Below are 24,270 nucleotides of genomic sequence, written 5' to 3' on the forward strand. Positions count from 1 at the left end.
GTGTCCAACTCTTTGCAGCCCCACAGACTGTAGCCCTCCAGACTCCTCTGTCCACGGACTTTTTCAAGCAAGAACACTGGAGTGGGTTGCCACTTCTTACTCCAGGGGATATTCCCGACCCAGGGATGGAACCCACATCTCCTGTGCCTCCTGCATTTGCAAGCAGATTCTTTACTGCTAGCGCCACCTGGGAAGCCTCCTATGCTTCTCTGTGCTGGGCTGTCACCAGTCGTGTCAGACTCTTTGACCACACAGACTGTAGCTCACCAGGCTCCTCTGTCCATGGAGATTCTCCAGGCAAGAATACTGGGGTGGGTTGCCATGCCTCCTCCAGGGGATCTTCCCAACACAGGGATCGAACCCAGGTCTCCTGCAACGCAAGTGGATTCTTTACCAGCTGAGCTCTCTGAAAGTGAAAGTTGCTCAGTTGTGTCCGACTCTTTGTGACTCCATGGACTATACAGTCCATGGAATTCTCCAGGCCAGATTACTGGAGTGGATAGCCTTTCCCTTCTCCAGGGGATCTTCCCAACCCAGGGATCGAACCCAGGTCTCCCACATTGCAGGTGGATTCTTTAACAGCTGAACCACCAGGGAAACTCAAGAATACTGGACTAGGTAGCCTGTCCCTTCTCCAGGGGAACTTCCCAACCCAGGAATTGAACCAGGGTCTCCTGCAGTACAGGCAGATTCTTTACCAGCTGAGCTCTCTACCCCTCCACTGAAACCCTCACAGACCAAGACCAGACTGCTATTATCCTGTGACGACACAACCTATGCTCTTGTACTCATTCATGCCCTTATCACACTGTACAGGCAGCAGTTAGTGTGAAATGTCAATGTGATCATGATATGACGGTTTTGTTACCTTCCCTTGTACTCTGTACAAAATAAATAAGCTAAAAGGATATACTGCAGAGCATAGGGAATACAGCCAATAATTTATAATAACTACAAATGGAAAAAATCTATAAAAATTCTGCATCAATACATTGTACACCTGAAGTGAATATAATACTATAAATCTCAATAAAAAAAGAACAGAATGCCCAGCTCTCTCTATATATCTAACTTTATATCTCTCACAGTATGTATTAAATATGAGGCTTTCAGCACCTAAGTTACTGCTTCTCATCTAGACTTGCTAATTTTGCAATGAGAAACAAGATTTTTCATGGTTAACAGACTGTGTTATTCATTCCACCGAATCATGTGTGATGCATATGATGCATCGTTATCCAGAATGGGGACCACTCAACAGAATTTGGTTCAAAGGAAAAATCAGTTCCCATTACTACATCCAACAAACAGGAAATAACTGCAGTGCTCACATTTCTCAACATTGCTGTGCTCTCCCCATGCACGGAGTTGATTCTCTGGCTGCCTCTGGTTAATACCAGTGGAGAAATTCTACTTGTGATAAGACACCATCTACACAGGTAAGAACTATGAAAGTGGAATCTCCTTCCCTGATATTTGCTGAACTGGCAACCAGGGATGACAACCTTTGGGGGGAAAATCTTTTAGGAGTTTTAGAACTTAAGTTCCCACTTACACTCTTTTTATACTATTTTATGCTTAAAAATATGGGAGTATATGAAGAGGAGAAAACTATCACGATGAAAGGCAAATAAACAAATACCACAGAAAATAAAGAGGGGTTTAGGATGGGGAACACACATACACCCATGGCTTATTCACATCAGTGTATGGCAAAAAACACTACAATATCAGCCTCCAATTAAAATAAATAATTTTTTTAAAAAAGAGGGATGGAAATCAGAGAGAGAGGGGGAACATACATATTTGTTCAGTTCAGTTGCTCAGTCGTGTCCGACTCTTTGCAACCCCATGAATCGCAGCACGCCAGGCCTCCCTGTCCATCACCAACTCCCGGAGTTCACTCAAACTCATGTCCATCGAGTCAGTGATGCCATCCAGCCATCTCATCCTCGGTCGTCCCCTTCTCCTCCTGCCCTCAATCCCTCCCAGCATCAGAGTCTTTTCCAATGAGTCAACTCTTCGCATGAGGTGGCCAAAGTACTGGAGTTTCAGCTGCAGCATCATTCCCTCCAAAGAAATCCCAGGTAGAACTCTATAAATTCAAATGGCTGAGATGAAGAACAGCTTGTAACAGGAGTAAAGAACTCAAGCCATCTCATCACGCCCAGCCAAAAGCATTTACACTTAATGAAATAATTCCATGTAACGAAGGTCTTGTATTTAAGAGTGACTAAAGATTCTATCATAAAACGCTAATCTGAGCTACTCTGAGTACCCTAGCCTTCAAAAGCATAGAGAATTATTTTGCTGTTCTGATTGTAGAGGACCAACAATCACTATCTCCAATGAAGCAAGGAATCATTGGGCTTGAACCAATGAGACTGAGACACACTAAGATAATGTTACTCCCAGGTCATTCAAATGGCTTCAGATCGCATGTGCTCCAACATGAAGCATTTTTCTTTTTAGTTCAGGTTTCAATGTTGATATACCAAACAAAGAAAACCTTATACGCATCTGCTATTTAAATGGCAAAAATCTTCCCTTGGGTTTGTAATCACTAACTGTTGTTAATATGCTGCTCTTAGTTGCAACTGATGAGAAAGCACTTTCTTTCCTAGAAAATAGTGTGGAGTAAGGAATGGGAGTTAAGTAGTCCAAAAAGTATCATTTCACAGAAGAAAACATTTCTAGCCTTTCACAAATATCCTGAAAGACACTGAAAGCAGGCTTAAAGCCTAACATATTTGGCCATCCTCTAGTAACTAAGCACTCTGATGATTCAAGTGGAGGTATCTGCGTGGGTGTTTGTGTAACATCAAAACAACTTTTTACCAAAAAGAAAAAATCCTAGCACGTTTATAATATTTATAATTTAAATATTTAATATTTAACATTTAATTCACCTAAAAACTATAGAAAAAGAACAAGAATTTAAAACTGTTTATAAGGGGAAAAAAAGCAATGGCCAAACATGCATAAAGCAAAAACGGAGTGAAAATAAACATAACCATCTACTGTGGTAACTCTAATTAATGTAACTCTAATTTGAGGAAGGGTTGGCTGCATGAATTACAAGATGTGTTCTTATTGAAAAGTTATCATGCTAACTGTGTGGAAGGAGCTCTGCATCCCTAGGAAACAGGCTCAGTAAGCAGAGGATTCCATGTTTTGTTTCATATCAAGAAAATAAAAAGTATTAGCCTTACAATAAATGGCATTGCCTAAGACACACTTCCTTAAATGGTGTTAGCCTTCTATAGAAAACATCCATGACATACATTTTCTTGAAATCTGGATATCAGAGAAAGGATATTTGCAAAGTCATTTTTTTAAAATAGGTAGTATTTCGCTGTGCTACGTTTTGACTCATTTTTCCCCCAGGTTGACTACGGCTTCTGAAAGTCTGCAATACTCACTCAGCAGGGCTGCACTGGGCTCAGGAGAGAGACATGGCTTCATAACCCTTCTATCCACCAAGCTACAGCTGGTGGAAAGCTAAGCCCCCCACTTGTGACACAGATGGGTCCCCACTCCCCCGTGTGTCCTTGTCAGAAATCCAAGAAAGAATTGGAAAATCCTTAAAATCCAGCTCTCCAATCCAGCAAATTCAGCCAACTAGCGAGAAACTTTTCACCACCTTTCTCTAATTTCTGATCCAACGACTAAAGAAATCTTTTTCTTGGAATCATTTTTTCTGATGGCATAAGAACAGACAGACTAAAGACATATTGCTAGAACAGAACTTGGAAAGGTCAGAGAACAATTCTATGACTACCACAATTACTCCTCAATACAGACAATTTTTGTAAAGTTTGACAGTAAACTTGGGGAGAAAAAAGTTCCTTGAGATAAACTTTTAGTGTGTAGACAAATTACCTGTATGATGATGATGAACATGAAAATAACTGCTACCAGTACTAAAAGAGAATAAGAAAAGAGAGGGAAAAAGGTTTCTGTTGAGAAATAATTGGGGTACTTTGCCGGACCAGTTTATTCTGTCCTCTCACTTATCACATTAAAGTACCAGATGGGCCAGCGTTTTGGCCAAAAAGTTAATTTGGACTTTTCTGTAAGATGTCACAGAAAAATGCAAATGAACTTTTTGACCAACCCGATAGATCGAGCCTTTACTGAAGGCAGTATCCTAACATACTCATAAACTAAGAACCTTTCTTCAAGGAAATGTGTAATTGTTTTACTTCACCGAGGAAACAAAATATCATCTGACCAAAAGACTTATTTATGCCCCAATAAGAGGACATAAGTCACTTGAAAGCAGTAAAGCCTAAGTGATTAATTAAGAAAAATAAAATAATTATAGCATTCTGTAATATAAAGCTGAAAAGTTTTGGCCTTTTTGTTCCATTTGTAATTCTAACTCCACATTCATTTCAATCAAATATCTTAGCTGCAAATTTTGGAACATGCTGAATTCTTTTTAGAATTCCATTTTCTGACACAAAATGTGTGACACAAAAGTTCTAGGGATTAATTAAATCTAGCATCAAGAAGTATTTTCTTTTTGTGTCTTTTAAAATATACTCTTTTTTCATTTCATATAAGCATTTCAGGGTATCATGACAGATGAGAAAAACTCAATCGCATTCATATAATTCAACTGAAACTCTCACAAATGAAATGCACATTGCATTTCATTACCACCCCAGCAAAGCAACCTGAAATAAATACCCTCTTGCAACACTCAATACAAATGTCCAGATTTCTTTGTTATTGATATGTTCTTCATACTCCATGGCAGAATGTAATAGAGTTATCACTGCAGTCCTGGAGTAAAAACTGAGATGTTTTTTCTCTGAATGCAGCAATTTTATGACTAACTTCAGAGGTGTATTGGTATATCTAAAGATATAACTATTTTCTAAAAGTATTTAACTTTATTTTTTATTACAATAATGCCTTAGGAATTCAGATCTGAGCAAAAAATTTAAAGTTCATTTGTGCTGTGCTCAGTCGTGCTGGATTCTTTGCAACCCTACGGACTGTAGACCACCAAGCTCCTCAGTCCATGGGATTTTCCAGGCAAGAATGCTGGAGTGGGTTGCTATTTCATCTTCCCTGAACCTGCATCTTCTGCACTGGCAGGAATATTCTTTACCACTGTGACATCTGAAAGTGAAAGTCACTCAGCTGTGTCTGACTCTCTGCGAAACCCCACGGACTATACAGTCCATGGAATTCTCCACGCCAGAATACTGGAGTGGGTAGCCTTTCCCTTCTCCAGGGGATCTTCCCAACCCAGGGATCGAAGCCAGGCCTCCCACATTGCAGGCGGATACTGTGCCGTCTAGAAAGCCCCAAATGCCGGGGATGTTGGGAGAAATCACGGGTGTGCTAAATTTCAATGGGCGTTTCTCCTCTTTTAGAAAATATGCCAGAAGCTCTTCAAAAACCTTATTTGAGGGGAGGGTGCTTCATGGCTTGTAGGAATCTTAGTTCATATTGTAATCCATTTTAATTTACAAAAAATAAATTTTGGCCTAGAGAGGTCACTGACCTTATCAAAGGAGAAGCTTCCCTGGTGGCTTAGATGGTAAAGAAACTGCCTGCAATGCCGCATACCCAGGTTCGCATACCCAGGTTTGATCCCTGGGTCAGGAAGATCCCTTGGAGAAGGGAATGGCAACCCACTCTAATATTCTTGCCTGGAAAATCACAGTTAATTAATACTTACAATATGCTATAACTAAAAAAGCAATGTCCTTTAGCCTCTTAAGATTTTAAAGAATTAAACGATCAATATATGTAAAATACACAAAGTTCAGCCTTCATGTAGTTGGTGACAGAAGAAAACTCCTAAAATTTATTCAAATTTTTCTAGTACAGTGTTATGGGCTAGATTGTGTACCCCAAAAATCACACATTGAAGTCCTAACCTTACTACTGAAAAAAGTGACTGCATTTGAAGATAAAGTCTTTAAAGATGAACCGAGTTAAAATGAGGACATATGAGTGAAATCTAATTCAGTCTGACTGGTGTCCTTATAAGAAGATTAGGAGATGGACAGACAGGGAGGAAAGACAGTGTGAAGATCCAGGGAGATGGCTATCTGTAAGCCAAAGAAAGGCCTCAGAAGCAAGTAGTCTTTCCAGCATCTCGATGTCAGACTTCCAGCTTCCAGGTCAACAAGGAAATAAATTTCTGTTTCAGCCTCTGTATCTGGGCACTCTGTTATGGCAGCCCTAGCAAAGTAATACAGATGCCTATCGAAAAGATGCACTAGGAAAAATAACAGTTTGTTTTAATCCTAAAATTATGGCTGAAGAATGGGAGAAGTCTAATTATTCACTTTCCGTAATTTGTGACTTGGAAATTTCTCCTGGCTTAATGTCACTGTTGGGATGATCAGATCTTAATTTCTGCTTCTTTTCCTCAAAGCCAGAGTATGTGGAGTAATATTTAAAAATTTGTTATTGTGTTTATTGGACTAATGTTACCTCTAGCCTCAGGCTTTTTCATTTTTAATTTTCTAAAATTTAATTTGATTAAACAAACACAACTCATGAATTTTCCTCCCCAAAAGACTGTACCCAAACCTTCCTGAGGGCTTCCCAGGTGGCTCAGTGGTAAAGAGTTCATCTGACAAGGCAGAAGACACCGATTCCATCCCTGGGTTGGGAAGATCCCCTGGGGTAGGGAATGGAATGGCTTCAGTATCCTTGCCTGGAAAATTCCATGGACAGAGGAGCCTGGCAGGCTGCAGTCCATGGGGTCGCAAAGAGTCAGACACGACTGAAAACCTTCCTCTTTATCTTGAAGCTCACTGGGCCCCATGCCCTGCCCCTTGTACAAACACCTGAGTTAAGTATCAGATTCACTTTTGTTGCTGTTGCTGTTTTTCTTCTTTTGAAGTGACCTTTTATTATACAAGAAGTGCTGACTTGCAAGACTGTTTCTACACCTACGCAGCCATGAATAATGCATCTGTAAATTTTAAAAGCAATGAGATATAACTTTAAATGTTGAGGGAGTCCTAATACCCCTTTACGTAATTAGAGCAGATGCTGGAGCCACGATCACCTTTGCCGAGAGCACACTGGCACCATCCGTCCCCTGAGGATGTGAGCAGGACCCGCCCCTACAAGTCTCTTTTGCAGACTCAACACCATTACAAACAAGCTGAAAAGACTCTCCACCTTCTTTAGCTGTGCGAGAATTTATTTTTAACTGGGGTTTGTCATTCTGACATTTTTCGTATAATAACACAAACTTCAAACCTGCAACCCTAGAGATTCACACATTTGAAACACTCAAAATTGAGTCCTAACGTGTTATCTCTGAGGTTTTCTTAAAAGGGGGAGTTTATATAGCATGATTTGATTAAAACTCAGAAGTTACGTATATAAAAATGCACACACACAAGAAAATGACCAGAGGTGATATCAACAGCACAATTCAGTGCCTTAAGCGTCACCCTCAAATAGCCCTGGATGTTACCTTTTATGACTTATAGCACCTGATCTTGGGCAAGTTTCCCAACATTTCTTATTCTCAGTCTTCTCATCTATGGGGTGGGAATGAGAGCAATCGTTACCACATATAGTTATTAGGATGTTAGATTTGATCACAAATATCAGGCCCATATTATCTCTCTGGCTAAATGAAAATATCCATCCAGGTTCTTGCTGAGAGCAAGTTGAAAGTGTACACAGCCTGGCCCCCTGATCGGTACTAAGGATAAAAAACAACCCTGTCCCCATCCCAGGGCACGTCTCACCTACTTCATGTCTTAGATCCCTTTGGGGCAGATCTTCATAGAGTCTAGGGTCATGCCCTGAACTTTCACATGACAGAACTTTAGAGCTGATAAGAATCCCAGGGACCAACTGCATTTCTTTTCAATATCTGAAAAACTGAAATGCAAAAAGTTTATTATAGGGTACAATCGGGTCAATGTCACAAGGATAAAAGCAGGGCTCACATATTCACTCAAAACAGAGGCTGTCTTTCTGTGGCTTGGGGTCTACGGAATGAGGAAGACCCTGGAGTTAGAGGCCTGAGTCAGCTCCTGAGCCCCCTGGTCTTTAAGCCACTAAAGGCCCCTGCCCCTGCTACCTGGGTGAGAACAGAAGTGCAGGTGGGGCGAAGAGCTGTTGTGGAAACTCGCAAAGCACAGAGGGAAAGAAACCAGTGTGCTGAGGGGCAGCCTGGATTCAAGTGTAGAAACTGGAATAAGATGAATTCCACGGAGTTCTCCTTTTCTCTGGTGTATCGGTCTTATGGAACCAGCAGAGAAGGGTGGCAGAGGAAGAAAGGAAAGCAGGACAATCTGACATAACTGAAGGTCAAGGAACTGTGGACAGTGGGGAGTGAAACCACTAGGAATTCAGAAGATGTGGGGGTGGAAGTGAGAGAAAGGAGGGAGCAGAAAAGACCAGTGAAGCTCAGCAGTTTCCTCTGCTCAGAGGATCAGAGCACAAATAGCTTTATCTTCCAGAAAGCCTGAAGCTAACTCTTTCTTTTATGGAATACTGTTGCTTTAGAGGGCTTTGTTAGTTTCTGTTGTTCAGCAAAGTGAGTCAGCTATATGTATACATATATCCCCTCTTTCTTAGACTTCCTTCCCGTTTAGGTGGCCACAGACCACTGAGTAGAGTTCCCTGTGCAATTCAGTAGGCCCTCATCAGTTATCGTTTTTATACATAGTAGTGTATATATGTCAATCCCAATCTCCCAATTTCATTCCATCCTTCTTTTCCCCCTTGATAACCATAAGTTTGGTCCCTATGTCTGTGAGTCCATTTCTATTTTGCAAATAGCCGAACTATTACGCTTTGCCATTTGATTCTTAAGTAGAACTGAAAGAAATGTCACTTGCTCAATCAGCGGATTCAACAATTCTCTCCTGTTCTTTTAAATTTCATTTCTTTCCTTTTGGTTTTACAGCTGCACTCACTGGGGGAGGGGGGCTGGAGTGTGTGCTTACCCACCCGACTCAGAACCAGAATCCTCTACTGCCTTTCTTTTTTGGCCATGCCACAGGGCACGTAGATCTTAGTTCCCCTGATCAAGGGTGGAACCTGAGGCCCTGGCAGTGAGAGCACTGAATCCTAACCACTGAGCCACAGGGAATTTCCTCTGTTGCCTTTTAAAGCAGAGACATTTTTATAAATGGCTATTTATTTTCCCCTTTTACAGACATGTGCTCATTGAAATCAGTCAAAAATTAAAGTCAATTTAAAAAATGATATGTAAACCTCCTACTCAGAGATAATCACACAGGGATACAATAATAACACAAGCATTAACAACAAATACATTCACAATTTTGTGCATACCTAGGCCCTTTTAGGCTTACTCGTTGGAAGGAAAGTTATGACCAACCTAGATGGCACATTAAAAAGCAGAGACATTACTTTGCCAACAAAGGTCCGTCTAGTCAAGGCTATGGTTTTTCCAGTGGTCATGTATGGATGTGAGAGTTGGACTGTGAAGAAAGCTGAGCGCCCAAGAATTGATGCTTTTGAACTGTGGTATTGGAGAAGACTCTTGAGAGTCCCATGGACTGCAAGGAGATCCAACCAGTCCATTCTAAAGGAGATCAGCCCTGGGTGTTCTTTGGAAGGAATGATGCTAAAGCTGAAACTCCAGTACTTTGGCCACCTCATGAGAAGAGCTGACTCATTGGAAAAGACTCTGATGCTGGGAGGGATTGGGGGCAGGAGGAGAAATGGACGCCAGAGGATAAGATGGCTGGATGGCATCACTGACTTGATGGACATGAGTTTGAGTGAACTCCGGGAGTTAGTGATGGACGGGGAGGCCTGGTGTGCTGCAATTCATGGGGTCGTAAAGAGTCAGACACTACTGAGCAACTGAACTGAACTGAACTGAGGCCCTTTTAGTACCATCACAGTTTGGTTTTTGGGTCCAGAAATTATGACTCCAAAATAATAATCCATGTACTAAAATATGGGCAGATTCCTGCCCCAGGCATGAAGCCCTCTTCTGAAGGTTTAACAGGCCCAGGAGTGCTATTCATCCTAAGGTTCCATGAAGGTGGTGTGTTCACCACTAAGCTTAATTCATTCCGAGGCAAACCATGCCTGGTGGGTCTTCTTGGCTACTTTAGAGGTAAACCCCATAGTTTCCAAAGGCATGCATGTAAATTTCTATGTTGACAAGGCTCTTCCTACTCCCTGAGAGAGTCCAGGGTGTGGAAGAGTGAAGTTTACTGAAAGAAGAAAGGAAAAGAGAAAGAGTTTTGGAAAAAGCATAGTGAATCTTATTTTCTAATTAAAGGACCAGTACATGTTAGGTCCATGAATCAAGGCAAATTGGAAGTGGTCAAATAGGAGATGGCAAGAGTGAACGTCGACATTCTAGGAATTAGCGAACTAAAATGGACTGGAATGGGTGAATTTAATTCAGATGACCATTATATCAACTACTGCAGGCAGGAATCCCTTAGAAGAAATGGAGTAGCCATCATGGTCAACAAGAGTCTGAAATGCAGTACTTGGATGCAATCTCAAAAATGACAGAATGATCTCTCTTCATTTCCAAGGCAAACCATTCAATATCACAGTAATCCAAGTCTATGCCCCAACCAGTAATGCTGAAGAAGCTGAAGTTGAACGGTTCTATGAAGACCTACAAGACCTTTTAGAACTAACACCCAAAAAAGATGTCCTTTTCATTATAGGGGACTGGAATGCAAAAGTAGGAAGTCAAGAAACACCTGGAGTAACAGGCAAATTTGGCCTTGGAATGCGGAATGAAGCAGGGCAAAGACTAATAGAGTTTTGCCAAGAGAACACACTGGTCATAGCAAACACCCTCTTCCAACAACACAAGAGAAGACTCTACACATGGACATCACCAGATGGTCAACACCGAAATCAGATTGATTATATTCTCTGCAGCCAAAGATGGAGAAGCTCTATACAGTCAGCAAAAACAAGACCGGGAGCTGACTGTGGCTCAGATTATGAGTTCCTTATTACCAAATTCAGACTTAAATTGAAGAAAGTAGGGAAAATCGCTAGACTACTCAGGTATGACCTCAATCAAATCCCTTATGATTATACAATGGAAGTGAGAAATAGATTTAAGGGACTAGATCTGATAGAGTGCCTGATGAACTATGGAATGAGGTTCGTGAAATTGTATAGGAGACAGGGATCAAGATCATCCCCATGGAAAAGAAATGCAAAAAAGCAAACTGGATGTCTGGGGAAGCCTTACAAATAGCTGTGAAAAGAAGATAAGTGAAAAGCAAAGGAGAAAAGGAAAGAAATAAGCATCTGAATACACAGCTCCAAAGAACAGCAAGAAGAGATAAGAAAGCCTTCTTCAGCAATCAACGCAAAGAAATAGAGGAAAACAACAGAATGGGAAAGACTAGAGATCTCTTCAAGAAAATTAGAGATACCAAGAGGAACATCTCATGCAAAGATGGGCTCGATAAAGGACAGAAATGGTCTGGACCTAACAGAAGCAGAAGATATTAAGAAGAGGTGGCAAGAATACACTGAAGAACTGTACAAAAAAGATCTTCACGACCCAGATAATCATGATAGTGTGATCACTCACCTAGAGCCAGACATCCTGAAATGTGAAGTCAAGTGGGCCTTAGAAAGCATCACTACAAACAAAGCTAGTGGAGGTGATGGAATTCTAGTTGAGCTATTTCAAATCCTGAAAGATGATGCTGTCAAAGTGCTTCACTCAATATGCCAGCAAATTTGGAAAACTCAGCAGTGGCCACAGGACTGGAAAAGGACAGTTTCATTCCAATCCCAAAGAAAGGCAATGCCAAAGAATGCTCAGACTACCACACAGTGCACTCATCTCATATGCTAGTAAAGTAATGCTCCAAATTCTCCAAGCCAGGCTTCAGCAATACGTGAACCGTGAACTTCCAGATGTTCAAGCTGGTTTTAGAAAAGGCAGAGGAACCAGAGATCAAATTGCCACCATCTGCTGGATCATGGAAAAAGCAAGAGAGTTCCAGAAACACATCTATTTCTGCTTTATTGACTATGCCAAAGCCTTTGACTGTGTGGATCACAATAAATTGTGGAATATTCTGAAAGAGATGGAATACCAGACAACCTGAGCTGCCTCTTGAGAAATCTGTATGCAGGTCAGGAAGCAGCAATTTGAACTAGAAATAGAACAACAGACTGGTTCCAAATAGGAAAAGGAGTCCGTCAAGGCTGTATATTGTCACCCTGCTTATTTAACTTATATGCAGTGTACATCATGAGAAATGCTGGACTGAAGAAGCACAAGCTGCAATCAAGATTGCCGGGAGAAATATCAATAACCTCAGATATGCAGATGACACCACCCTTATGGCAGAAAGTGAAGAGGAACTAAAAAGCCTCTTGATGAAAGTGAAAGAGGAGAGTGAAAAAGTTGGCTTAAAGCTCAACATTCAGAAAACGAAGATCATGGGATCTGGTCCCATCACTTCATGGGAAATAGATGGGGAAACAGTGGAAACAGTGACAGACTTTATTTTGGGGGGCTCCAAAATCACTGCAGATGGTGACAGCAGCCATGAAATTAAAAGACACTTACTCCTTGGAAGGAAAGTTATGACCAACCTAGATGGCATATTAAAAAGCAGAGACATTACTTTGCCAACAAAGGTCCGTCTAGTCAAGGCTATGGTTTTTCTAGTGGTCATGTATGAATGTGAGAGTTGGACTGTGAAGAAAGCTGAGCGCCCAAGAATTGATGCTTTTGAACTGTGGTGTTGGAGAAGACTCTTGTGAGTCCCATGGACTGCAAGGAGATCCAACCAGTCCATTCTAAAGGAGATCAGTCCTGGGTATTCTTTGGAAGGAAAGATGCTAAAGCTGAAACTCCAGTACTTTGGCCACCTCATGTGAAGAGATGACTCACTGGAAAAGACTCTGATGCTGGGAGGGTTTGGGGGCAGGACGAGAAGGGGACGACAGAGGATGAGATGGCTGGATGGCATCAGCAACTCGATGGATGTGGGTTTGGGTGAACTCCGGGAGTTAGTGATGGACAGGTAGGCCTGGTGTGCTGCAATTCTTGGGGTCACAAAGAGTCGGACGCAACTGAGCAACTGAACTGAACTGAATAAACAAAATAAATAGGACTTTTAGCATATTACACAATTTAATAAAATGCTGAAACAAAAGTTTTCATGTCACTAGTTGGAGACAAAATGACCAAATTTTTAGAAAGCATTTCAAAGAATTTTCTAATTTACTTCCTTGGCCAGAGGCATGCAAATATTAAACCACCTGTGGCCAATTTATTTTTTTTCCAATCATGAAGATTAAAGATTCTTGGTTCTCTCTTGGTTATTTCTCAAGAAATAAATTATTAAACTCAACTCAAAAGAAAAAAGTTGACACATCAAAAATATTTCTCTTTCTCTTAGTAAAACTCCCTTTCTTCCTAAAACAAAAATCAATTTGCTTTCATCCTTTACCAAGAAGCCATCACTTAATTGGAAGCAAGTTTAGAATGCAGAGTCATGGTCGGGTTGTGGTCAAAGGTAACAATTCATACTTTTTTCAAGGACCTGTGTCTAACTCTGCCTTCCCCAAGATAACAAGCAAATCCACGCAATTTAGCATTGGGAAACATCTTGTTTAATTTTGACTGTTGTGCAAGATTGCCTATTACAGTTAACACTGGTTGGTTGCAGTTCAAAACGCACTGGTTTTTTTGCAGAGCTTAGCTATGGCACCCTCTGAGTGACTGTATCAGGTAAAAAGAGGATACAGTGTGAAAACTCTCTGCTTTAAAAGTCAGCAGATGGACTTTCCCAGTGGTCCAGTGATTGAGAGTCTGCCTTGGGATTCAGGGTATGCGGGTTCAAACCCTGGCCAGGGAAGTAAGATCCCACATGTCATGGTGTAACTAAGTCCGCGTATTGCAACTACTGAAGCCTGAGTACCATAGCTAGAGAGCCTGCACCCAGAAACGAAGGAGCCTGCAAGACACAGAGACGATCCCCCTCTTGTGCAGTGACTAAGACCCAGAGCAGCCAAGGAAAAAACCAGCAGAGAAGTTCTGGTTCTGGGTGAGGAAGGTAAGCACCCAATAATCTTTTCCCCCAGTGAATGCAGCCATAAAACCTGGACAGAATGCATAAAACAGGCATTTAAGAACTCGAAAAATAAATGACGGGGAGAAGACCAGAATTTAAAATACCATCCAACTAATGGTAAGCTCTCTCCTCCTTTGACCTCTAATCAACCCTAGTGTGGACTCCAGGCAGTACAAAGCCTAAAATGGACCATAGGCAAAGGCAGAGAAAGCTCTAGGAGAGCCCTTGAACTGATGTGAGGATAGGAAAGGGACTATGAATGAGTAGGGAAACTGGGGAACATCTTTCTCTTTTATTCCTGCTCCATCATCTCACAATTTAGCACTCAGGCAGTTTTGCTGTGCTGGCGGCAGCAATGACAAAGGTCTTAGGTACTTAAAACTATCAAGAGAGGAAGATAAACAACAAGATACTACTGAAGGAGAGCACAGGGAATTATATTCAACATCCTGGGATAAACCATAATGGAAATGAATATGAAAAAGAATGTACATATGGTAACCGCATCATTTTGCTGTCCAGTAGAAATTAACACAACCATTGTAAATCGACTATACTTAAGAAAAAGAAAAAAAAAAACACTTTAAGGAAAGGGAATCTTCCTCTCTGATAAGAGGAGCTGTGGTCCCAAGAGGGTGGGATAAATGACCATGCTGCTCTTTCTCTTCTGGTCCTTCCCTTCCCTGGTCCTGGAGGTGAACATGGTTTCAGGAGGTATGCGGCAGAATGAGGTAACTAAAACCTTAGCGTTCTAGCTAAAGGATCTGAAAAGGGAGCCTCAAGAAATGGGAAAGTACGGGGGGCAACGAGAGAGAGAGAGAGGCAGGAGCTCAGGGAAGCAACTCCACAGGGACATTCATGAACTTGGGCTCAGCCCTCAGCTGTAGATGTGTGAATCTGGCCCTAAGCATAGTACCACAGACTTTGGGAACGAAACCTACAGAGCAGACCTCCACTCAGATTCCACCCTGCAACTTGGTGGGGCACACGCCAGACCAACAGGAACAGCACTGCAAAGGCTCTGAAAATACAACTAACGCTCAGAAGATGAGTCAGAAGTTGTGGTCTGAAAGCTGATTCCACTGCTTTCTAAAAGGAAGAAATGATTAAGCAAAACACATATCTAACAAAGGCTTGGATCCAAAATACTTGACCATCTTACTCAACAGGAAGAAAACAAACCGCCCAGTTTAAGAAATGTGCAATAGACTTGAGAGGCTGATTCACTATAGAATATATAAAAGCTGGCAAGTAGTCATTTGAAAAGACACTGGTATTAAATGATTACAATTTTAAAATATTGACATTATTCAGCGCTGAAAGAGATGGGGGACAACAGGAACTCTCATACACAGTTGGTGGAAATGCAGAATGGTACAACCACAATGGAAAACAGTGTGTTGATCTCTCATGAAGTTACCAGATGACCCTGGACTCCCTCCCAGGTGTTTAACCTGGAAAAATGAAAACTTAGTTTTTACAAAACTTGTTAATCAATATTAACACAGCTCTATTCAGAATAACCCCAAACTGGAAATAACCCAGATGTCCTTTTGGGTTATTGGGTAAATAAATGAAAACATCCATACAGGGAATACTATTCAGCAACAAAAAGGAACAAATGATTAATAGATGAAACAACTCTGATAAATATCAAAGATGTTATGTTTATGCAAAGGAACCAGTTATAAAGGTTGCATATTGTGTGATTCCATGTATATGGCATTCTCTAGAACATAAAACTGGGGCTGCCAATTTTGGTGGCTCAGACAGTAGCTCAGAATCTGCCTGCAATGCAGGAGACCCAGGTTCAATCCCTGGGTCAGAAAGATCCCCTGGAGAAGGAAATGGTAACTCACTCCAGTATTCTTGCCTAGAGAATTCCATGGACAGAGAAGTCTGGTGTGGGCTACAGTCCATGGGGTTGCAAAGAGTCAGGCATGACTGATGCAGCTAACACTTTCACTTTTACAAAACACAAAACTATAACAATCAGTGGTTGCCAGAGGTTGAGATGAGAGATACAGGGATTAGAGGGTGTGACCATAAAGGATACAGATTACAAAGCAGCTTTTTGGAATGACAGAACCCTTCTATAGCCTGATTATGATGCTGGCTATATGGATCGATACATGTCTTAAAAGTGAGAATTATATATCAAAAAAAGTCAATTTGACCCTATATTAATTTTAAATATTAAAGTATAACAACAAACATAATAAATACTCAATAAAAGATTATTCACATGAAGTACAACCAGAATCTCTATTTGGACGCTTCTCACATTGTGTCATAATTGTGTTAACACTGTAGGTCTATTCCTACAGTGCATCCACTTCCCCAGGGCAGTAACCTTAGCTTTCTAATCTCTTATCTCCAGAATCCCACAGAGTATCTGACATCTGAAGTAGACACTGAATAATATTTTTGAAAGATAAAAAATGAATAAATTAGATGTAACCAGTTCACATTATTTCATTTTGGTAGAGGAAGAGCAGGAGAGAAACACAACTTAATGAAAAGAACTCCTAAAAGTGAAAGAGTTCCAGAAAGACTCATTTTATAGTTACACACTTTTGGGGGCTTTTGAGGCATGACCACATAACATTAATATTTATGATTTATGAGATAGTGCATGTATGCAGTCTTCAACAGGGATTCTACTGTAAAGGCATTAATCATAAAGAATTTAATTGAGGGACTGCTCTAATAATTCTTTAAGCAACACTGGGGAGGCAAGGGTGAAATGGGTGAAGGAGGTCAAAAGGTACAAGCATCCCTTATAAAATAAATAAATCCTAGGGATGTAATGTGGTTGCTACATGGTGACTAGAATTAATAGCATTGTATTGTCAGACTTTATTTTTGGGGGCTCCAAAAGCATTGCAGATGTTGACTGCAGGCATGAAATTAAAAGACGTTTGCTCCTTGGAAGGAAAGTTATGACCAACCTAGATAGCATATTCAAAAGCAGAGACATTACTTTGCCAACAAAGGTCCATCTAGACAAGGCTATGGTTTTTCCAGTGGTCATGTATGGATGTGAGAGTTGGACTGTGAAGAAAGCTGAGCACCGAAGAATTGATGCTTTTGAACTGTGGTGTTGGAGAAGACTCTTGAGAGTCCCTTGGACTGCAAGGAGATCCAACCAGTCCATTCTGAAGGAGATTAGCCCTGGGATTTCTTTGGAAGGAATGATGCTGAAGCTGAAACTCCAATACTTTGGACACCTCATTAGAAGAGCTGACTCATTGGAAAAGACTCTGATGCTGGGAGGGATTGGGGGCAGGAGGAGAAGGGAACGACAGAGGATGAGATGGCTGGATGGCATCACTGACTTGATGGACATGGGTCTGAGTGAACTCTGGGAGTTGGTGATGGACATGGAGGCCTGGTGTGCTGCGATTCATGAGGTCGCAAAGAGTCAGACATGACTGAGCGACTGAACTGAACTGGATTGTCTATTTTAAAGTTGCTAAGAGATCTTAAAAGCTCTCATCATAAGAAAAAACTATTGTAACTACATATGATGATAGATACTGGGTTTCGCGGTAACATGTTATGGAAAAAGTTGGATGAACTTTTTGGCCAACTCAAGATTAACTAGACTTACTGTGATGATCATTTCACAATATAAACAAACACTGAATAATTATGTGGTACACTTGAAGCTAATATAATGCTCGCTGTCAATTATATCTCAATAAAAAAGTAAGAATGGCCAGGTTACAAGGTATGTTATATTAAGAAGAGACGGCAAGAATACACAGAAGAACTATACAAAAAAGATCTGCATGACCCAGATAACCATAATGGTGTGATCACTCACCTAGAGCCAGACATCCTGGAAAGTGAAGTCAAGAGGGCCTTAGGAAGCATCACTATAAACAAAGCTAGTGGAGGTGATGGAATTCCAGTTGAGCTATTTCAAATCCTAAAAGATGATGCTGTGAAAGTGCTGCACTCAATATGCCAGCATATTAGAAAAACTCAGCAGTGGCCACAGGACTGGAAAAGGTCAGTTTTCATTCCAATACCAAAGAAAGGTATTTCATCCCAATACCATTTCATTCCAAAGCCAAAGAATGCTCAAACTACCACACAATTGCACTTATCTCACACACTAGCAAAATAATGCTCAAAGTTTTCCAAGCTAGGCTTGAACAGTACATGAACCAAGAAATTCTAGATGTTCAAGCTAGATTTAGAAAAGGCAGAGGAACCAGAGATCAGATTGGCAACATCCATTGGATCATAGAAAAGCAGAGAATTCCAGAAAAAAAAAAATCTACTTCTGCTTTATTGACTATGCCAAAGCCTTTGACTACATGGATCACAACAAACTGTGGAACATTCTTCAAGAGATGGGAATACCAGACAATTTGACCTGCCTGAGAAATCTGTATGCAGGTCAAGAAGCAATAGTTAGAACTGGACATGGAACAATGGACTGGTTCCAAAATGGGAAAGGAGTTCATCAAGGCTATATATTGTCACCTTGCTTATTTAACTTATATGCAGGGTACATCATGTGAAATGCTGGGCTGGATGAAGCACAAGCTAGAATAAAGATTGCCAGGGGAAATATCAATAACCTCAGATATGTATATGACACCATCCTCATGGCAGAAAATAAAGAGGAAGTAAAGAGCCTCTTGATGAAGATGAAAGAGGAGAGCGAAAAAGCTGGCTTAAAACTCAACATTCAAAAAATGAAGATCATGGCATCTGGTCCCATCACTTTATGGAAAACAATGGAAACAGTGACAGACTTTATTTTCTCAGGCTCCAAAATCACTGCAGATAGTGACTGCAGCCATGAAATTAAAAGATGCTTGCTCCTTGGAAGAAAAGCTATGACCAACCTAGACAGTATATTAAAAAGCAGAGACATTACTTTACCAACAAAGGTCTGGCCAGTAAAAGCTATGGTTTTTCCAGTAGTCATATATGGATGTGAGAGTTGGACTGTGAAGAAAGCTGAGCACCGAAGAATTGATGCTTTTGAACTGTGGTGTTGGAGAAGACTTTTGAGAGTCCCTTGCACTGCAAAGAGATCAAATCAGTCAACCCGAAAGGAAATCAGTCCCTATTATTCATTGGAGGGACTGATGTTGAAGCTGAAGCTCTAATACTTTGGTCACCTGATGCCAAGAACGGACTCATTAGAAAAGACTCTGATGCTGGAAAAGACTGAAGGCAGGAGGAGAAGGGGACGACAGAGGATGAGATGGTTTGATGGCATCATCGACTCAATGGACATAAATTTGAGCAAGCTCCAGGAGTTGGTGATGGACAGGGAATCCTGGCATGCTGCAGTCCATGGGTTGTAAAGAGTTGGACATGACTGAGCAACTGAACTGAAGCCAACTCTGGGAATTATAGCTTTTCTCTGATGTAAAAAAAAAAAAAAAAAAAAAAGGTACCGAACATAAAACTCGTAGTGAAATAATTCGTTTACTTTATTGTGTTCTATTGGATGAAGGCACTAAATACCTTTGATTTGTTGTTATCACTCAGTCATGTCTGACTCTTCACAACTCCATGGATGTAGCCCACTGGGCTCCTCTGTCCATGGGATTTTCTGAGCAAGAATACTGGAGTGGGCTGCCCTTTCCTCGCCCAGGGGGGATCTTCCTGACCCAAGGACTGAACCTGAATCTCCTGTGTCTCCTGAATTGGCAGGCAGATGCTTTACCCTCCCCAGTTCAGTTCAGTTTACCCTCATATATGGTCATACATGATCAAAACAAAAATTTCAAGGTTCTCCTTTATGTAAAACTGAAATTTCCCCTGTAGGCACATATTAATAGTATGCTGCAATTCCTAATAATTTATGCATTATGTCATCAAAACCATGACTTCCTCCCTAATTAAAAAAAAAAAGTCATTGGAAAGCTAGAGAGAAAGGATAATTCAAGTTGCTTTAGGAAAGTAACATTTGCTTTAGAAACAGCATTAAGAGGTTTCTCCCAAAGGAACGATCATCTGTAAAAAAGAGTTGTTCTGAGCAGAGAATAGTTGATACAAGAGTAAAAAAAAAAAAAAAGTTTAGCTCACTAAACTGGAATCCTGACTTTCGTGAGGCCCAAGGCCAGGTTAGCGTGATTCTCAAACACTGCTGCAAACCGCAGCATGAGAGCGGGTCTAAGCCAGGTCGACCTCTGCCATAATACTGGCTTGGCCAAAAAGTGAGTGTGGGTTTTTCCATTCAATCTTACAGAAAACCCTGAACCAACTTTTTGGCCAGCCCAATATATAAAGACAATGCTTATTATTGTGCTTGGATTTTTTTCTCCACTTTCCTTGCTCTATTGGACAGTGTTTAGTTATCGAATTTTTAAAATAATACTTTAATAAATACTTATTATGTAAGTCATCAGTTATACAGATAGAAAATCTATAATATGCATTAATTAACATAGCATATATAAGTATAAAATACTTTAGATCAATAGTCAGGTTTTAAGTTGGCCATATCTGGGGTCCTGTTACACTCTATGAAAACTAACAGGACGGTTCACCTTCCCATAGCATACATGCCCGGAAAAAGAAAAGAAAGGAAAAAAGAGCCCCATTTAAATTATATGATGAAAACAAACACAACCAAAGCTTAAGTGATGATATAAATATGACAAATATCACCCGCATGTCTGCTGTTGATATTCTCAATTGTTTGAACTCTATCAACAAAGGTGCTGAAAAAAATGAACACCGAGAGCCATTCTGGACTCACGTTTATTGAACAGGACTTATGTAGAATAATATACCCCAGGAACAGCTGCCAAATTAGAAAGTAAATGCTATTTTCTCGTTGTCTGACCAGTCAATACTGAGTTCCATGAAAGTATAGGGTTGTTGTGCTCAGCCCTAAATACTAGGCAGAAAATAGCATTTGACACAGAGCAAGTACAAAATAATACTTTTAGAAAAACACTTTGCAATAAATGAATAAATAAGCATGTTTCCACAAGATTAGAGCTGAAAGTAAAATTATATAATAACTGAACTTTAGGAGTCACATTGGCACATCCCTGGATGTTAGATATTGGCATGGTTCTATTTAGACAGGCATTCTTTCATTCATTCATTCCACCAACCAACAAACAGTTCTTTCTAATTTCAGAATACTTTGTGTTAAGGTCTGTGATCAGGACTGAGGATACAAAAGTCACAGGAAGACACTGTTAACTGATTTCAAGTGGCCTAAGTGTAGTGCGGGATATACACAGATACAGAGCTAATATAATTAGTACCAATGGATTATATCTTGAGAACTATAATAAGTACAACATTGTAATAGTGAATTCCAATGAGGACATAACTAGTTCTACCAGAAATAATCAAGGTATAGTTCTTAGCAAAGACAGTTATTCAACTGAGCTCTGAGAAATACAAAGGATACTGACTGATTACAAACGGCAGAATATAAATTGTTAAGAGCATGAATTTTGAAAACAGGCTGCAGAAGTATGAATCCTAGCCTATCACTTATTAGCTGTGTGACCTTCCTGAAGTTACTTAACTTCTCTGTTCATCAGATCCCTCATATATAACATGGAGGCCATAATACCACTTATAGCATACAGGTGTTGGGGAGTAAGTTAGTTGATGTATGTAAAGCACCTTTAACAGCACCTGAAACATAATACAAGTATATGTAAGATGGAGAAAAGAAGCAAGGGCAAGAAAGAAGCAACAGCATAAAAAAGTCCTGAAGTGCTAAAAAAATAATTTCTTTCTGTTCTTCACAAAAAAAAAAAAGCATAAAGTATGCTAAGTACAAACTACTATGTATAAAATGCATTTTGCCAACTCACTGACAACTTTGGGTCATTGATCATTTACTACCACTATGGATGCTCAACCTGGAAAAATGCACAGATGCATATACGTACACTGAAAGCTCCACACATATCAATAACTTCAGGGGACCATCCACAGAATCAAGGGTAGCAGGTACTTCTTTGCACGTATGTACACTGAAAGCTCCACACATGTCAATAACTTCAGGGGGCCATCCACAGAATCAAGGATAGCGGTGCGTCTTTGCACGTATGTACACTGGAAGCTCCACACATATCCATAATTTCAGGGCTCCATCCACAGAATCAAGGGTAGCGGGTGCTTCTTTGCACGTATGTACACTCAAAGCTCCACACATATCCATAATTTCAGGGCTCCATCCACAGAATCAAGAGTAGTGGGCGCTGCTTCAAGGTCAGAGCCATAGGTGATGGAATGATCTAATGGGTTTACTTTCCACAGAAACCAGAGCTTGGTATGGAATTTCATACAACCCCGTGCAACTTTGGACCCTGAAGTATCTAATCAAAAAACTTAAACCGTGAACTCATAGAAGACTGAGATGAACAGAACACAGAGAACTTCACAGCTGCGTCTCAAATCAAAGAAGGGCTAAAGTGGACAATCGCAGCAAGGTGGTTCTTTGTCTGAGAAGCAGACCTGTGAAGGACGAGGATGCAGGTCCTCTGGCCCTGAAGAGGAGATGAAGCTGAGAGACACAATGTAAAAACAGAACGCTTTTGTACTCACATGGTGAAGGAGCCTGGGGGGGCAGACACTCTCCGCAGGTCCGCAGCTTGCACCTGATGGATACTAGAGGCAGCAGGGAATGAGCAGCGAAGACAGTCAGCAAAACAGCGTGGACAGACAGGGAACAAGCCGGGAGAGAGAAAGAGAGACACACAAAATTTAAACAGAACTTAAATGAGCGCGTCACCAAACAGTGAATGAAAAGAAAAGGAAAACCAAGCCAGCCACAGAAAGAATCCAAAAAGCCAGTGATAGTGACGAAGCCAACGGGACACATGGCAGGGCTGGTGCTCAGGCAAGCCGCAGAGCGGGGCACGAGGCAGGGCGCCTGCAGCCGCTGCAGGAGCGCGGATGCTGCGCGGGGCTGCGGGGCACCACGGTCCTCTCTGGCTCTAGGTCTCAGAGAGCATCCATCTGTGCATGTGCACAGACACACACACGCACATACACAGAGACACGAGTGGTAGGCTGGCCCAGTCAACTCATCTTCAAGCAGAATCAAGGTAAGCTGAATCGCTAAACAAATAGTCCTCATGACTCCAGGGCTTTGTTGAAATGTTCATGTCAAAAGAAAAACCATCTTGAACAGAGCCACCCAACAAAAACTTAAAGGTCATACCAAGAAAGCCTAATTTCATCACAATGATGCTATAATTCCACTGATACTCTTGGCAGTGGAGTGAAACCATAGACTTCTCTCTCTTCTCTACCCCTCCTTTAAAAATTAAAATAAAAGAGAGGGTCTTCTGTAGCTACCACAAAAGATAAAATGTGGAACTGAAGAAATGAAACCCCACATTTCCTGTTACTTTTATGTTATTAGTAACAACTCTTACTCTCTCAGACCATTTGAATGGTTTCAGTATAATGCTCTTCCCCAATCCATCTTTCCCTATAACTCTACTCCCTCATTTCTGCTGGGTATGTAAATTCTCATATGAAGCCTCCCATGAATTAACTCCTTATTATCCTCAAAGGGCTATCAGTTATCACCAATAGTACTTTTCAGCAGCCCAGGATGGGGGAACCCAGTTGCCCAATTCAGAGTCTGCCAACTGAAAATCTTTCCCATGGAGTATGCAGTCGCCCTTCACATTGCTGTCTTAATTGCTAGAGATCTCAGGCTAAGATCTTCCTAAGCACCTGAGTTAATGTAGAACTTCTGATCTCCTTCAAGAGTGCCTTTCAAATAGCAAGATCAGGTTTATCTGGCTACCACGTTACTAATACATGAATATGAACCTAGACAAACCTGCTCAATTACTTTTGGGGTGGATGATATTTATTAGAATCATATCTGAAGTAGATTCATAAGCCATAAATGACATATAAAGGCATATGCTCCTATATCAATGGGGTGGGCAGAGGAGGGGGTAGTGAGCCTAATGGGCCTAGCTAGTCTTTTAGTTCATATGGTAATAGCAAATGGGATCACAAGCCGATAAATATTTTTTAGAATTTTTTTTTTCTTTTTGCAGAAGTAAAGATCTAGGGGCATCATGAAAGCCATTTAGCTGTTTGTCATGGGATTTTCTCCAGCCATCCATGTATACCAGATCTTGAAATTATTAAGAATATATCTTCCATTTACTACCATAAAATACGATCAAGAGATTTTCTATATTATTTTTATACTCACAAAGTTTTA

The 24,270-nt window shown here is 40.8% G+C and overlaps 1 protein-coding gene across 2 annotated transcripts in view; it reads right to left on the reverse strand.

Annotated features, from left to right (window-relative positions):
* The window catches only part of DGKI (diacylglycerol kinase iota), a 504,155-nt gene that overhangs the window by 145,330 nt on the left and 334,555 nt on the right, over positions 1-24,270 (reverse strand). The window contains exon 21 of one of the 2 annotated variants that reach the window (XM_068972547.1): positions 22,623-22,685. The exons of the other annotated variant lie outside the window; for it this stretch is intronic. Coding sequence (XP_068828648.1) covers positions 22,623-22,685 — 63 coding nt within the window. The remainder of the gene's footprint in view (positions 1-22,622; positions 22,686-24,270) is intronic. 2 annotated transcript variants of the gene reach the window in all.

This window comes from Capricornis sumatraensis, chromosome 5, assembly GCF_032405125.1.
Source record: "Capricornis sumatraensis isolate serow.1 chromosome 5, serow.2, whole genome shotgun sequence".
Taxonomy (NCBI): domain Eukaryota; kingdom Metazoa; phylum Chordata; class Mammalia; order Artiodactyla; family Bovidae; genus Capricornis; species Capricornis sumatraensis.